We start from the raw sequence: 17,162 nt of genomic DNA, 5'->3' as shown, positions 1-17,162 counted from the left end.
TCAAATCCTCCAACCCTGGCAACCCCTGGCAACATCCTTGTAAATCTTTTCTAAACCTTTTCAAGTTTCACAACATCTTTCCGATAGGAAGGAGACCAGAATTGCACGCAATATTCCAACAGTGGCCTAATGAATGTCCTGTACAGCTGCAACATGACCTCTCAACTCCTGTACTAAACCTATGCCCTCGAGTTCTGGACTCCCCCACCCAGGGAAAAGACTTTGTCTATTTATCCTATCCATGCCCCTCATGATTTTATAAACCTCTATGAGGTCATCCCTCAGCCTTCGATGCTCGAGGGAAAACAGCCCAGCCTATTCAGCCTCTATCTATAGCTCAAATCCTCCAATCCTGGCAACATCCTTGTAAATCTATTCTGAACCCTTTCAAGTTTCACAACATCCTTCTGATAGGAATGAGACCAGAATTGCACGCTCTTCCACATTGTTGGGTTGATACCAATGCTGTCCTTATGCTGAAGGAATTTAGCTAGAAGCACAGTTTGATATAAAGTACATGTCTATAGTACGATAGTCTAAATATTGTTGGAGGCCATACACTTTACACTTGCCAGTGCATTAAGCTGTTTCAAAGTCTCAACTACAAATAGTACCTTCAATAATGCAGCACTTCAACTCTATATCTAAGTATCTACCTAGTTTATGAGCTAAAATCAATGACAAAAGTTTGGAATTTCCAATGTAGAAAACCAAAAGAAAAAAAAAATCCATATTACACAGTCATCAACATGGTACATTGCAACCACAATCTATAGCATTATATCCCTTCTCCCCAAACTAATGAAAAGCTCTAAGTAATGAAGAGAGATTGGAAATGTCAGGAGGAGATTAATAGAAGATCTAAGGACGATTTTCATAATGAAGAGAGGTTTTGAATGAGGTATAAGGGAGGTGCATGGTTCAATAACAAAGAATCATGATTCAAATTCATTGGAAAAAAATTGTGAGAGGGAAATAGAATTAATATTTTCATTCAGACAGGCCTTGGAATATAGAACACTCTGCAAAGGTAGCGGTAGCTGATCCCATAAATAATTTGAAAAAAGCACTGGACAGGTACTTGAGATTAAGGAATTTATAGAATTACAATCAAAATGTAGGGATGTAGAACTCAACATAACTGTTCTCTTTAAGAGCTAGGACAGTTATGAAGGGCTAAACGATCTCCTTCTAAATTGTAAATTTCTATGATTCCTACAAAGTCATGGTACTGTTGATTGTCTGGAAAGTTATGACTCTTAGTGTAGAAAACGTAATTAAACATGACTGAAGTGTGGTTCTATGGTAGTTCACAGTGTTGGACTCCCTCTGGGTCCGAATATCATGGATTTGGATCGCACTACCACTTGAGCTCAAAATCTTTGCTGATTGTGAAATATTGACGAGTGTTACACTATTGGTTGTGCTGCTCTTTGTGAGGATATAAAACTGAGGTCATGTTTGATCTCTTAGTTGGGTATATATTAATGACCCAATGTACTTATTGAAAAAAAGCAAGACAGGTTTGGTGATTTGATGAACATTTATCTATCAATTAATATCACCAGTAAAATGGTTTAATAGATTGCTGTGTGTATCTCATTACTGTTTGTGGAAGCACGTATTGTCTGTTGTAACCCTTACCAGTGACCATATTTCAATAAGTATATGATCTGCTATGAAGCTATAGAAATATGTTCATTCTTTCTAAGGGGTTCACTTTCCAAAGAAATAGTTTCCTCAGTAATTTACCTGCTGTTGGGTTTCTTTCATCTCTTCTGCTTTCACTTTTTCTGCCTCTGTCATATTCCTACTTGCTGTCACTTGCTGGTGATATGCCAATCTGCGAGCTTCTTTCTCCTGGTCCTCTGAGGCTATTGACTGAATCCTGGTTTGAATCGTCTGCTGCAAATGCTGTTTTGCTCTGTTTGTTTCTTCCAGCTTGTGCTCACATTCTGCGAGCTGTTTGAAATTATTCTCCAGACGTTGAATCACGTTCTTCCTAAAAGAGAATTCTGAAGCAGGTCAGTATCATGCTGAAAGATTGTGAAAATAAGTGTAACAGCTGAAAAGAAAAGGTAGTCACATTGTACTATTGAATCGTCTGCATTGTGTAGACTTATGACAAAAGTTTGCTACTCTCAATATAGTTGATCAGACAGCATTTGAGAAGCAGCAGAATCGACGTTTTGGGCAGAAGCGCTTCATTCCTGATGAAGGGCGTATGCCCGAAACATCAATTCTCTTGCTCCTCAAATGCTGCCTGACCTACTGCGCTTTTCCAGCACTACACTCTGGACTCTGATCTCCAGCATCTGCAGTCCTCACTTTCTCCTACTCTCAATATAGGCACCATAGTGTGAGTTAGAAATTTGCAATGCGGGTTGATGAAATAATCAAATGTATAGTAAGTATGTTAGGTATTGGGCCACAGCTTCAGAGAGTTGGATTTCAATTCAATCCAGACTAATAAAATGAAAATCTTACTGTTAGGACTCCAGATACAATACGTAAATGAAACTCTAGTAGGTACGAATTCATATTAGACAATATGTCATAACTATACTGAGAAAGGCCAGACCATCTGGTTTGGAAAGTATAAATATTCACACTGATTCACTTTGTTCTGAAACTGGGACACCATTAGAATTTTCTTCTTAAGCTGTCCCTCAGGACCATCTCTCAAGATGACTTTCTTTCTCTGCAATATTGTGGATCCTGATGTTACTAAATAGTTCAATACTGAATCCACAAACCCTGCCTTGGCTGGTGCTTTAAGCAGCTGGTGAGTGCGATTCTGAGGGTTTTGCCCAGTCCTTTCAATGTTGACACTTGATGCCCATCTAGGCCTATTAGAAACACTCATTATTGGCTCAGGTTTGGCAATTGCAATGATGTTGAAACTGCCACTGTGCAGCTTCAGCCCTCTTCTAAAATCAACCATTCTAGAGTTAAACATGGAAATCTAGAAGTTGTTGTCAGTGACTCTAATCTTCTCGATAGCTGCTGAGACAGACCCAGATTGCAATCAATAGGAAATAAGAATAATCTACATCTGAGCCTCATTATAGACGTGGCCCAAACATGGAAAAAACTGTTGAATCCCAAACACCAAGATTGACAGTGAATCCCTTTGACACTGAAGGATATTATAAAATTGGGGAAGGCTCAGAACAGATTTATCAGGGTGTTGCTGAGACTGGAGGGTTTGAGTTACCTGATTCAGCACCCCATCCACTACATTAAACATCATCCAAGAGCAGCAGTATATTTGATTTACAAGATAAACTGAGCAGATTACCAAAATTTCTAAACTACTGTCTAGTAAGTTAAGAGCAGAAGAAGGATGGCAATACCACCATTTACAAGCTCTTCTCCTAGTGACACACAATCTTGACTTGGAACTAACACTTGAACTTTCCTGTTCCCTGGAGGTGGCAACAAATGAGCAAAAGGCAGAGGAAGCTCAACCAATTATTTACTCTTGTTACCACCTCACCATTACATTCTGGGTGAGAAGATCAACTGGGGACTGTTACGACTGTCAACAATTATAATTATATAATTAGACCATTAAATAGCCTGTAATGGGCCAATTACATAAAGAAGGAGATGGGGTTATTTACAGAGGCAGCCCAATTGCCTCAGATTGACCCCAGATTGGGATAATTGAAGCACTCTCAACACAGCAGGCATGTTGCAATGGATTGCCGATGAGGACAGTAGCCATTTTTCTTACATGCTGGCAAGGCAAATAATCAAGTGGTGGTGAATTGAGGCCCTTAAGTGGCCAATTATTCACAGCTTACCTGCGTTGTTCTTGGACACTTTGATACTTGTCTTGATTTTGCTTTTCCCTTTCTTTCTCCCACTGACGCATTTGTAATTTTTTCTTTCTTGACCTTTGAACAGCTTCCCGATGTTGGCAGTCACGTGATAACTGATTCTCTCCTAGACGCTCCTGAACTGGTGGAGGCTGGGCCTGGTCATTGATATTAAAAATGACACTTCCATCAACATAAATATTTTTGCCAGTCAAATTATTCATTGGAAATTGCTGGTACGTGGTTATATAGTTAGTACACATCTTTCTGTCCAGTGACTTCAATGTATTTGCCAAGAAATTAAAACCAGATGCAAATGGTTTGTTGTTCTTCACTTCTAGTCTTATGGTTAGATTGCTGGAGATTTATGGATTATTAAAGCTGACTGGTTCTAAGAATTATGTTTGCATATTTAATCTAGTGCTCAATGGAAACCAATGTATATCATAACATTACAAGTAAGTGACAACCAAAGGAAATGACATGGTAGATGAAAATATTAAAGTTGCTCCTTAGGATGTTCTTTCCTGAAATTGGTTTACCCCAACTGGGGAAACAAAGCACAGACTGGGTGACTGCTTCACAGAACATGTTCTTTCTGCAAAAAAGACTCTAAGCCTCCAATTCTCTGCCATCTCAACACACCACTGTGTTCTGTGGCCAACACCTCTTTTTCAGGCTTGCTACATTAATAGATCAGTGCAAGCTGGAAAATCTGCAGCTCATTTTCTGCTTGGGAACCCTGAAGCCTTCTGGAATTAATTTCAAATTCGACAATTTTAGGTCTAGAGCACGTTTACCCATGCTTTTCTCCACCCCCACATACCAGGCCTTGGCATCACATGGGCTGCTACCACACACCACCCATTGTTAGCCACTGTTAGTCCCCATTAGTAAGTATTCATCCCCCCAGACTGACCTATAAACATTTCTTTGTCTGTCCACCTGTTTTTCTCTCTCTTTGGGCTCTATCCCCAACTATTGTACACTTGGTTTCCCCCCACCCCTCATTTTCTGTACAAAAACCATCCATTTCCTAGCTACCATCAGTTTTGAGGAAGGATCACTGGACTCAAGACGTTAACTCTGATTTCTTTCCACATAGATGCTGCCAGATCTGCTTAGATTTTCCAGCAATTTGTGACTTAATTTCAGATTTCCAGCATCTGTAATTTTTTTCTCTTTTTTTGTCTGGATTATCTCACAGTTGGAGAAGAGTGCAAGGCAATATTATGTATTCAGTCAGGAGATGGCTTTCCATCCTTTCAGCAGAGAAAGATAGGAAGAGAGGGAGATTTGTGGGATGGAACAGCTGCAAACAAAGGCAATACAAATGGAAGACTTTCCTCATATACGCAGCAACATTTAAGCAAAATACAAATCATGCTTCAGTTCAAAGCTCTAAATTTTTAAGGGAATTCATGAAGTATTTATAACATAAAACACAACGGTGGGGTGAAATTTCTCACAATTTTGGAGATCAATCATTTGACGTTTACCGTAGAAGATGATGTGATTTCATGATCTTGATGTGATAGAACCTGTTTTATTGTGATTCTATTCTGAGAATGTGTATGATCAATATTTTCAAACATGGCTCCACAATTTGTTGGTCCAACGTTCTGCAGCTCTGTGGTAGGATTCAGCTGACCGGAGTTAGAAACATTCTTTAATGGGCTTGAAGGAGATGTTCCTGCAAGAGGAAATGGTTTATTCCATACAGTGGTAAAGGTTCCAAGGGAGGCAAATGTCACTGTTAGCTGGCATTATGAAAAAATGCCATTTCCCTTCCCTGGCACTACAAATTGTCAACAACTACTTCACTTGGGCATCCCTAATGTTTCAGCTGAGATTGCAAACACATTCTGTGCACTAAGAGGCATTTGCAGAGATATATTAAAATTTCAAGATGAATGATAAAATTCAAAATGTATACAATCCAGAATTAAAATATTTTTTATATAGTGCTTGCATTTATATTATATATCAATGAACTGTTTAAATTTTAGTGTACAGTAATTAATAATTGTTATAAGTGATTCCAAACAGCAGTGATTCCAAACCAACTCTTCCAACAAATAGAGTCATAGAGCCATAGAGATGTACAGCATGGAAACAGACCCTTTGGTCCAACTCATCCATGCTGACCAGATATCCCAACCCAATTTAGTCCCACCTACCAGCACTTGGCCATTATCCGTCTAAACCCTTCCTATTTATATAACCATCCAGATACCTTTTAAATGTTGGAATTATGCTAGCCTCCACCACTTCCTCTGGCAGCTCATTCCATACACGTACCACCCTCTGCATGAAAAGTTGCCCCTTGGATCCCTTTTAAGTTTTTCCCCTCTCACCCTAAACCTATGCCCTCTAGTTCTGGACTCCTCCAACCCAGGGAAAAGATCTTGTCTATTTACCCCATCCATGCCCCTCATTACATTATAGACTAGCAAATACATAACCTGCACATTTTGCTATTTGATGCCATTTGCTGCAAGGTAAAACACTAGTCATAACTGTGGAATCCCCTGCTCTTCAAGTAGTACAATGCTACTATTTATATTCACCCATACAAGGGCTGGTCACTAGGTTCAAGGTATCATTCAGAACCAAAATTTCTATTAATTTCCCCAATATTCCATTGGAGTGGTTAGCTATGAGCTCAAATGGTTCAGGTCTTTTTTAAAAAAAACAACAGGTTTCACATAACAAATCAAATATCAGAACATACAATGCATGAATTTGGTAATGTATCATTATTGCTGTTTATGCATAAACATACATTATATAGTGTGGACTGTTTTTACAGTATGTTCTGTGTCTTTTTGTAGTAACAAACACTCGCATTATTACAGTACCAGGCACATATTATTTATTTTCAGATCAGGTTCTATGTCAATATTATTGTTACTCACTCTGTCTCTTGTATTTTGTGAGTTCCTATCAACACATACACAAAGCAATGCTGGACACAGTTCGAGGGTCGAGATTAGAACAAATGCTTCACACAAAATCATAATATATAAAGCTCCATGAAAAACAGACTAACTCTTTTGGAAAACAGTGGACACATAGAGGTAGCTTGGTAATAATTGAAGAAGATATCAAAGATGTTGATAGTAAGTACAAAAACATAGAGTCATAGAGTTACAGAGATGTACAGCATGGAAACAGACCCTTTGGTCCAACCCGTCCATGCCGACCAGATATCCCAATCCAATCTATTCCCACCTGCTAATAATTACCACAGAGAATATGATAATTGTAGTGCTTTAGAGACTCAAGGGATGTCATTTGAGTAATGCAATGTGTTTTTAATCATGGCTGAATATTAGGTTGATACACTGGAGTTTTATTTCAATTAATTTGGACCAGGCCATATTTCATATAATTTCTTTGCCATTTTAAACAGTTATTTAACTGTCTTAGTGTGAATGAAGAATGATCCTGTAACAGTACAAAATATAAAGGAACCACCTCTGTATGCTTTAAAATTCTGATACCTTTTTGTGCTAATTTAGTCTGCTAGTCTAATCCTTTCATGAACTAATAATTTTATTTTGCGGGCAACAAGTGTATTTAAAATATTACCTACTAGATAACATTTTTTCAGTTCAGTCCACTGCTTTCAGAAATAAAACCACAAGCTGAATCACAGTGAACATGGCTTTGCGAATTTCAGAACATATATTCACAGCAGCTAACTGATCTGTGCATCAATCAAAACCTTTGTTCTTTCTTGTGTGATGGAAGTTCATAACATACTGTTATCATTTGGGAACTAGGATTTGAAAGTGAAGAACAACATGGGTTGAAGAGAGAAAATCTTAGAATAAAGGAAGAAATGAGAACTAATAGCTCAGAGGATGATTCAGGTTCCAATGAGGGATTCAATTTAACTAGAAATCTGTGTTTAGTGGCTAAATTTACAAAGGATAGAATGGAAAGATATTTCATTTCATTTGAATTGATAGCTGGGAAGATGAAATGTCCAAAAGACGTGACCTTTTAAACCTAAATGTAAAGGATGAAAGTTGAGAATTTGAGGCTGATATCTTTAGTTTATCCTTTTCAAAATAAATGTAACAGACGTATCCTGAATTGAGAGAATTGTACCAAGCAACCAATTCAGAAACTGAATCAGAACCAATAGCTGGGTGTTATTAATTAAAAGATGAAGTGTTAGTAAAGAAATGAGACTACCCCAAATACCAGCCAATGAGGAATGGGCAGTAGTTCATCATGTGCTAGTCCCATCTGAGTATGGTGAACAAACTGTGAAAACTAGAGCAAGTAAAAAGGCCAAAGCTCCAAATTATGTTGTGGGAGACAAGTTGTTAGTACAGTTCATTGTTTCTGCGAATCATTTAAAGTAAGGTTCACTGATACTTTTGAAATTAAAAAGGAACTTAACGAATAATGTAACAAGCAATCTGGGCAAGAGAGGAAATCGGTGATTGTTTCATGTTAATATGTTAAAACAGGGAGGACAGTCAGATTAGAGGTGTGATAACAGTAGTGAAAGAAATGGGAAGTGAAATAAAAGCAGCAGAATAAATCAAGAATAAACCAGAAATTGAAAAGTCAAACGTAGACCTTCCAGTAATTAAATTGGATAATGCAGAGATGCATAAAAGTTAGACGGAATATTATGTTGTCTCCCAGTAACATTGAAGTAACTTACAAAAGCTATTATGGACTGATAAATTGATTTGTGTCAACAGGCCAAGAAAAGTAACTGGCAATACATTAAGGGCATTGATTACCCACATAAAATGACATCCTTCAACTCAACTCTGAATGTATCTCAAATGAGGGGAGGAATTAAGTTTATGATGAATAATGACATTATTGATATGAGTCACAGTAGCTGGAACACACCTTTTAGAAGGTACTGAAACCAGATGGATCACAAAGACTGTGTATCAATTATCACAAAGTCAACATGGTAATAAAGGTGGATGATATCTGATTCCATGATTGCAAGATTGTATTGAGGGAATTAGACAATTGCGATTCGATACAAAAAAACTTCTAAAATGGTCATTATCAAGTTCCAGTGACTGATACAGCCAAATAAATATAAACTTTTGTAACACTAGATGAATTTTATCAATGTTTAATTATGCCAATTCTAATAAAAAGTGTACCTGCATTTTTTCAATGATTAACCAGTAGTGTGACCAAAGGAATTCTAAGAATCGTGTTGCTTAGATTCACCATTTGGTTGTGTTCAGCCAAACTGGGTAGAACATTTACATCACTATAACAAACTTTTTGATGAGTTAAAGAAAGCCAATTTGGTCATAAGTTTGGCTTACTTGTGAAATTGCCAAAGATAGAGTAACTTACTTAGGCTACACTGGGGCCAAGTCTCTATTGTACCAAGAGGAGCAAAGATAAAGGTGATCCTCAATTTTCTTATACACAAGGCAAAATGTTAAATTCTGTGCTATATTGGCATGAGTAGATTTTATTGTAAGTTCATTGTGAGTTTCAGCACTGTATTGGCCCCCTTGACAAACTTGTTAAAGAAAGGCTACATTTGCTGACACCATACAGCATGTGTTTACTTTGTGCAATAAATCTGTATTCTTTTGTTAAAAGTATTTTTGCAGCTTCAAAGCTGTGGCTTTGTTTAATTGTTCATCATGGTAACCAATATAAAACTTTCAATTTGACAAGCCTACAACTTTGTGATCTGTTTTGTTCAGGAGCACATTTAGCTGGATTCACAATAATTGGACTTTTTATATTTCATTTTTGTATTTTCAGTGGACAATTGGCAGAATATCCATTTATAAGAGAAGCACTTTACCTGGTTTCTTTCGATGTGGCTCTTGGTGGATCTGACTCCAATACTTCCATTCTGGCTTGCCTTCTACTTGGGCCCTTGGCTTCTCCAACAGTTTAATATCTGTATTCACTGCCCTATCTTCCAAAGTAGGCTTGCTGACAATTGAATCTGGGCTGTTATCATAACTTTCAGATGATGATGAAGAAGAAGATGAAGAAAGTAGGTTTTCATCAGGATATTTAGTTTTATAAGTGTCTAATTCCTGAAGCTGTGAAGTAACTTTCTTGTCCAACTCCTCCATGTCAATTGCTGTCGGGTTGGTAGATCTTGGACTCACAGGCCACCATCCTACGGGAGAAATCATTTGTGGAAAACAGTAACAGATGGGATGAGATGGCAAACCATAGAAGCCACAATAAAATCCACGGCAGAAATTATTATATGGATCGAGGTCAGAGAGAACTGAATACCAAGACTTGGTGTATGTTGGATCAAAGTGACTTGGGTGAACTAGCACAGTCTGAGGCTGAAGTGAACAAAATTCATTGCAGGAACTCAATTTTTCACAATGAAGCTCTCTGGCTGATAGAGGAGTAAACAGTTCTTGCTGCACTCTTTCATACAAAGCAGATGGAATCCACATTGCAACATTTTTGGAAACTTTGACTGTTTTTCCATTCCAGAATTTAATAGAGAGATCATCATCTTCCATTACTGTGTAATTAAAAAGGGCAAAAAGTTTAATTCTGGAAGTATACTTTTAACATTAAAATATTTCACTTATTGTACTACCAAAAGGATAATCTACCTCATCAAGTTTTATCATTCAGTCTGGTTATCAATAGTTAGTTAATTTAATCATATTCCAAAACTTCAAATATACAGAACAGCTTTGGAGTTGTGGTTACATTGAAAGTAAAGATTTTCTATAACTCTGAAATAGCCCGAAAATCTAAAACTTGCATGGTAAAGTAACTGAAAAGTTGGATAAAGTAAGTATCATATCAAGTAAATATATTAAAGAAAATGATACAGTACGGAATAGCAAGCACCAGATTAAAGTATCACTACAGAGATCTATGGGAAGTCAAACAATATTTTCTTAAAATGGAATTCACAGAGGTGTTCATAATTGTAAGGTCACAGAGTCACTGTGATGTACAGCACGGAAACAGACCCTTCGGTCCAACTCGTCCATGCTGACCAGATATCCCAACCCAATCTAGCCCTACCTGCCAGCACCCGGCCCACATCCCTCCAACCCTTCCTATTCATATACCCATCCAGATGCCCTTTAAATGTTGCACCTGTACTGGCCTCCACCACTTCCTCTCGCAGCTCATTCCATACACATACCACCCTCTGTGAGAAAAAGTTGCCCCTATGGTCTCCTTTACATCTTTACCCTGTCATCCTAAATCTATGCCCTCTAGTTTCTGGACTCCCCCACCATAGAGAAACAACTTGGTCAATTTATCCTATCCATGCCCGTCATGATTTTATAAACCTCTATAAGGTCACCCCTCAGCCTCTGACATTCCAGGGGGAAAACAGCCCCAGCCTATTCAACCTCTCCCTATAGCTCAAATCCTCCAACCCTGGCAACATCCTTGTAAATCTTTTCTGAGCCCTTTCAAGTTTCATAACATGCTTCTGATAGGAAGGGGACCAGAATTGCATGCAATATTCCAAAAGTGGCCTAACCAACGTCCTGTACAGCTGCAACATGACCTCCCAACTCCTATACTCAATGCTCTGACCATTAAAGGAAAGTATACCAAACGCCTTCTTGACTATCCTATCTAGGTGCAACTCCACTTTCAAGGATCTATGAACCTGCATTCAAGGTCTGTTTGTTCCCTAGGACCTGACTATTAAGTGTATAAGTCCTGCTAAGATTTACTTTCCCAAAATGCAGCATTTCGCATTTATCTAAATTAAACTCCATCTGCCAATTCTCAGCCCATTGGACCATCTGATCAAGATCCCGTTGTACTCTGAGGTAACTGTCTTCACTGGCCACTACACCTCCAATTTTAGTGTCATCTGCAAACTTACTAAATATACCTCCTATGCTCACATCCAAATCATTTACATAAATAACGAAACGTAGTGGACCCAGCACCGATCCTTGTGGCACGCCACTGATCATAGGCCTCCAGTCTGAAGAACAACTCTCAACCACCACCCCCTGTCTTCAACCTTTGAGCCAGTTCTGTATCCAAATGGCTAGTTCTCCCTGTATTCCATGAGATGTAATCTTGCTAACCAGTCTCCCATGGGGGACTTTGTCGAATGACTTACTGAAGTCCATATAGATCACGTCCACCACTCTGCCCTCAACAATCCTTTTTGTTACTTCTTCAAAAAACTCAACCAGGTTTGTGAGACATGTTTTCCCATGCACAAAGACATGCTGATTATCCCTAATCAGTCCTTGCCTTTCCAAATACATGTAAATTCTGTTCCTCAGGCTTCCCTCCACCAACTTGCCCACCACTGAGGTCAGGCTCACTGGTCTATAGTTCCCTGGCTTGTCCTTACCACCCTTCTTAAACAGTAGCACCACATTAGCCAACCTCCAGCATCTCACCTGTGACTATCGATCATACAAATATCTCAGTAAGATGCCCAGCAATCACTTCCCTAACTTCCCACAGAGTTCTAGGGTACACCCGATCAGGTCCTGGAGATTTATCCACTTATGTGTTTCACGATGTCCAGCACTTCCTCCTCTGTAAAATGGACATTTTTCAAGCTGTCACCATCTATTTCCCTACATCCAAATCTTCCATGTGCTTTTCCACAGTAAACACTGATGCAAAATACTCATTTAATATCGTCCCCATCTCTTGCATCTCCACACAAAAGCTGTTCTTTGAGGGGCAATATTCTCTCTCTAGTTATCCTTCTGTCCTTAATGTATTTGTAAAAACCCTTTGGATTCTCCTTAATTCTAATTGCCAAAACTATTTCATAACCCCTTTTTGCCCTTCTGATTTCCCCCTTAAGTATACTCCTACTGCCTTTATATTCTTCTAAGGATTTATTCAATCTAACCTGTCCATACCTGACATATGCTTCCTTCTTTCTCTTAACGAAACCCTCAATTTCTTGGGATGCATGGGATCCTCATACACTGAGTGAAGGGTCCCAGAGTGTTACAATGATGATTCTGGCCAGATTTCCATTCTTAAAACAGAGATCCCTGCACATCCAGAGCTGCAAACACACTCCAACCCCTCTCTTCACCCTGCTCTGGATTTTGCCCTGACTCTTGTCTCCACCTTTTTCTTAACTGACCTCTCAACTTTGGCTTTTTTGGATAATGTTGAATGGGCCCAATTAGTCAACACGTTGGGTGACAGCGGAGTCAAAAGTCTGCTGTATGTTAACACTCGGAACAGCCAGAATGACTGCTCATCAACCTCCAATCACAGGTTCCCTCCCTTCACCCAAGTTGTTTCTCCAACCATAGATTTTGTCTTTGAAGGATCATTAAAATCTAAGAAATAGTAGCAAGAGTAGGCCATTCAGTCTTTAATACTTGCCCTGCCATTATATAAGGTCATGGCTGATCTTCCCCAGGTCTCAGCTCCTCCTTCATGCCACTACTCATAGATTTTTGAAGTATCAAGGAATTGAGCACTATCTACTTCATCTTTAGATCTAACTTCCAAATGTCTCTGGGATAGAGAATTCTAGACATTCACTCCCCTCTAAGGGAAGAAATTCCTTTGCCTCTCAGCTTTAAAACCAGTGTTCCCTTATTCTGTAACTACTTCCCCAAGTTTGTGATTCTCCCACGCGTGGAAACATCTCACTATCTATCCTGTCAAATCTTGCATGTTTCAATAAGATATTTCCTCATTCTCCTAAATTCTAATGAATTAAAGCTTAACCTGTTTAACCACTCTTGATAAGGCAACCCTTTCATCAGGGAGAGAGTGAGGGCTGTAGATGCTGGCGATCAGAGTCAAGAGTGTGGTACTGGTAAAGCACAGCAGGTCAGGCAGCATCTGAGGAGGATAATCGACATTTCGGGCAGGAGCCCTTCATCAGGAATCTTGATGAAGGGCTCTTGCCCGAAACATCGATTCTCTTACTCCTCAGATGCTGCATGACCTACTGTGTTTTTCCAGCACCACACACTCTCAATCCTTTCATCAACCTAGTGAACCTCTTTTGAACTGGACCTAATGTTAATACATTCCTTAATAAATACAAGAAATGCAAGAGCAGATAGATGGTTAGAGAAGAAACCTGTGATTGGATGAGTTGGAACAGTCAGTATTGTAGAGACAGAATCTGTGATTGGAGGAGAAGCTCTGTCTTTCGTGTTGATATTCCAGTCACAGCTCTCCAGTCAGTTCCCACTCCCAACAACTGTCAATTTCACTGACAATTAACATTCTTTGTAAACAAAGTCTGATATTTTTTAAAGCACACTGGAAAACAATGAAGCTATCTGAAGGTTGGAAACAACCCCTTTTGCTCATATCAACTGTCAGTTCCAAATTCTTTTTGAAGTTAGTCTTTCAAGGGGTTACCCAGTCCAGAAGTCCAAAATCACCATCTGTCCAGAATTAGTTTAGGCAGATCCAGTTAATCAACTATTCAGGCACTGCAACAAATCTACAAAGCATGGGCTCACCTGATCTTTGGACTAAAGTTAGAAAATGGTGGCTGATGAGGGGACATGGTTACTGTGTAGTGAGGGAAACATATCGCAAGGTTACAATGCCACTCAATTTCCCTCTCTAAATTTTCTCTTTCTCTTGCTGCCCACTTCTTTATCTTGTTCTGTCCCATTTTTTCAGTTTCCCTCATGACTTCTTCTTTGTCTCTCTGTCAGTTGGCTCATTCTCCCTATGTCTTTCCTTTCTATAAGTTCATTTCACAATTTCTCTTCCTATCTTGGTTTTTTTCTCATTATCTCTTTCTCTCTCTCTGACTCTCTCTGTGCTTCTCTTCTTTTCTCTCTCTCTCTCAAAATCTCTAAAACATCCCCACCTCTTCTTTTACAGTAGGTTTCTTATCAGACTCAAGCGTTTGCAAGGTAGAGTTTGCATTTTAAAATCTCTATCTTAGAATCTGAGAAATGTGCAGCAAAATGTAACATGTTACACTTATAATTTTGGATAAGTTGGAGATCATAAAGAAATTGGATAAGAATACTTTACTAAAAAATCTTTGTGAGCCCTATTGTGTGTCTATCCCTACACCTCTATGAAATCAAGAAATGGCATGAATACTTGGGAGATGATTTTTAGTTGAGCAAATAAATTTTATTACTGCTTTCTGATGCTTCATCACTGTTATATGTTTCAAACAAGCATTAATATCCACAGTATTTTCCAATTTGTATGCTTGTTGTTAGACTTTCTAACATCATTTTATAATCCAGAAAATTTCAAAATCCACAAGAATGCTTGTTTCAAAGCATTCCAGCTTGGAGTAGTTATTTTGTATTAGCAAATACACTGCCATTTCTTTGCCCACTGCCAGACAGCTACATATGTTATTTTGACATAGGAAAGACTTGGAGGTGCCAGTGTTCGACAAACTTAAAAATCACACAACACCAGGTTATAGTCCAACAGGTTAATTTAGAAGCACTAGCTTTCAAAGTGCTGCTTCTTGAGAAGTTATTCTCCACAAGAAGCAGCACTTTGAAAGCTAGTGCTTTCAAATACACCTGTTGGGCTATAACCTGGTGTTGTGTGATTTTTGACATAGGAAAGGAATGAATGAATTTCTTGTACAAATATACTTATGTTTTTCTTATCAAGTATTATACATTTATTTGACAGCAGTGGCTTAAGCAATACTCTTCCAGATGTTTTAATCACAGTGGCACTGAGAATGTTACGTAAGACAGGTTGTCAATCTGCTATTAGCCCATTAGCCATCTAAATGGGCTTCTAGTTTGCAACGTTTGAATTCAAATGAAAAAAAAATCCAATGACATCTAATCAAAAAGAAACTACATAAATATACAAATATACAAATATATATTTAATTTGAAGTTCATACCTTGTAGCGGGTCTCTAGTCTCAATGCCAAATGACACTGTTCCAGGACCATATCTGCTTCCATCTGATTCCCAAGGTGCTAATACTTTATCACCCGAGACCACAGAATGCCTCATGGCCTCATTGTACAGAATTATATCATGCAATGCAGTCTTCTGCATAGAGACTTGGCACTTTTCAGTTGGATCTTTCATAGGTTTGTCAAACTCAACCAGGAACAATCCTTTCCCTACCTGGCAACAAAAGGAGGAATATATTTTGCAGTACCTCTTTTTCATTTCCTCTTTATAATTTACAGTTTGGGTCTGATTTTTACTCTGTGTAAGTGGATGGTCTTGAACGGGCTAATACCTTGTCCTTTGTTGTCGCGAGCCTACAGTGTATGTACTGTAAAGTATACCTATGCAAATAGACTGTAACTACATCAGTATTTAGTGTGTGTTGATATATACATATATTTATCTTGGAAAATACCTCAAAGGCATTTATCAAACAAAATTTGACCCTAAACCACATAACATAGAAAACAGAACATAAACATTACAGCGCAGTACAGGCCTTTGGTCTTCGATGTTGTGAAACCAATCTAAAGTCCATCTAACCTACACTATTCCAAAATCATCCATATGTTTATTCAATGATCATTTAAATGCCCTTAATGATTGCGAGTCACTACCATTTCAGGCAAGGCATTCCATGCTCTTACTACTCTCTGATAAAGAACTTACCTCTAACATCTGTTACCCCTCAATTTAAAGCTATCTCCCCTCATGCTAGCCATTACCATCTGAGGAAAAACGCTCTCACTGTTTTACCCTATCTAATCCTGTGATCATCTTATATGCCTCTATTAAGTCACCTCTTAATCTTCTTCTCTCTAATGAAAACAGCCTCAAGTCCCTCAGCCTTTCCTCATAAGACCTTCCCTCCTTACAGGCAACATCCTTGTAAATCTCCTCTACACCCTTTCCAATGCTTCCACATCCTTCTTATAATGCACTAACCAGAACTGTATACAATACTCCAAATGTGGCCGCACCCAGAGTTTTGTACAGCTACAATATGACCTCGTGGATCCAAAACTCAATCCCTCTACCAATAAAAGCTAACATACTGTATGCCTTCTTAAAAACCCTATCAACCTGGGTGGCAACTTTCAGGGATCTATGCACATGGACACTAAGATCTCTCTGCTCATCCACACTACCAAGAATCTTACCACTAGCCCAGTACTCTGTGTTCCTGTTGCTCCTTCCAAAGTGAATCACCTCACATTTTTCCACGTTAACCTCCATTTTCCACCTCTCAGCCCAGCTCTGCAGCTTATCTATTTCCCTCTGTAACCTACAAAATCCTTCCGCCCTATCCACAACTCCACCAACCTCAGTGTCATCCGCAAATTTACTAACCTATCCTTCTATGCCCTTATCCAGGTCATTTATAAAAAATGACAAACAGCAGTGGCCTCAAAAAAGATCCTTGTGGTGCACCACTAGTAATTGA

The 17,162-nt window shown here is 38.6% G+C and overlaps 1 protein-coding gene across 1 annotated transcript in view; it reads right to left on the bottom strand.

The window, feature by feature from the left end:
- LOC140493641 (uncharacterized) overlaps window positions 1-17,162 on the bottom strand; it is a 41,117-nt gene that overhangs the window by 9,460 nt on the left and 14,495 nt on the right. Inside the window, exons 6-10 of the mRNA XM_072592307.1 lie at window positions 15,661-15,892; window positions 9,646-10,338; window positions 5,324-5,517; window positions 3,810-3,982; window positions 1,753-2,002 (exon numbers count right to left, since the gene is read on the bottom strand). Of these exons, the coding sequence (XP_072448408.1) occupies window positions 1,753-2,002; window positions 3,810-3,982; window positions 5,324-5,517; window positions 9,646-10,338; window positions 15,661-15,892 (1,542 nt within the window). The remainder of the gene's footprint in view (window positions 1-1,752; window positions 2,003-3,809; window positions 3,983-5,323; window positions 5,518-9,645; window positions 10,339-15,660; window positions 15,893-17,162) is intronic.

The sequence above is a fragment of the Chiloscyllium punctatum genome, chromosome 22 (genome assembly GCF_047496795.1).
Source record: "Chiloscyllium punctatum isolate Juve2018m chromosome 22, sChiPun1.3, whole genome shotgun sequence".
Lineage (NCBI taxonomy): Eukaryota > Metazoa > Chordata > Chondrichthyes > Orectolobiformes > Hemiscylliidae > Chiloscyllium > Chiloscyllium punctatum.
The sequence above is the reverse complement of the archived record's forward strand: the minus strand, read 5'-3'. Positions and strand labels throughout refer to the sequence as shown.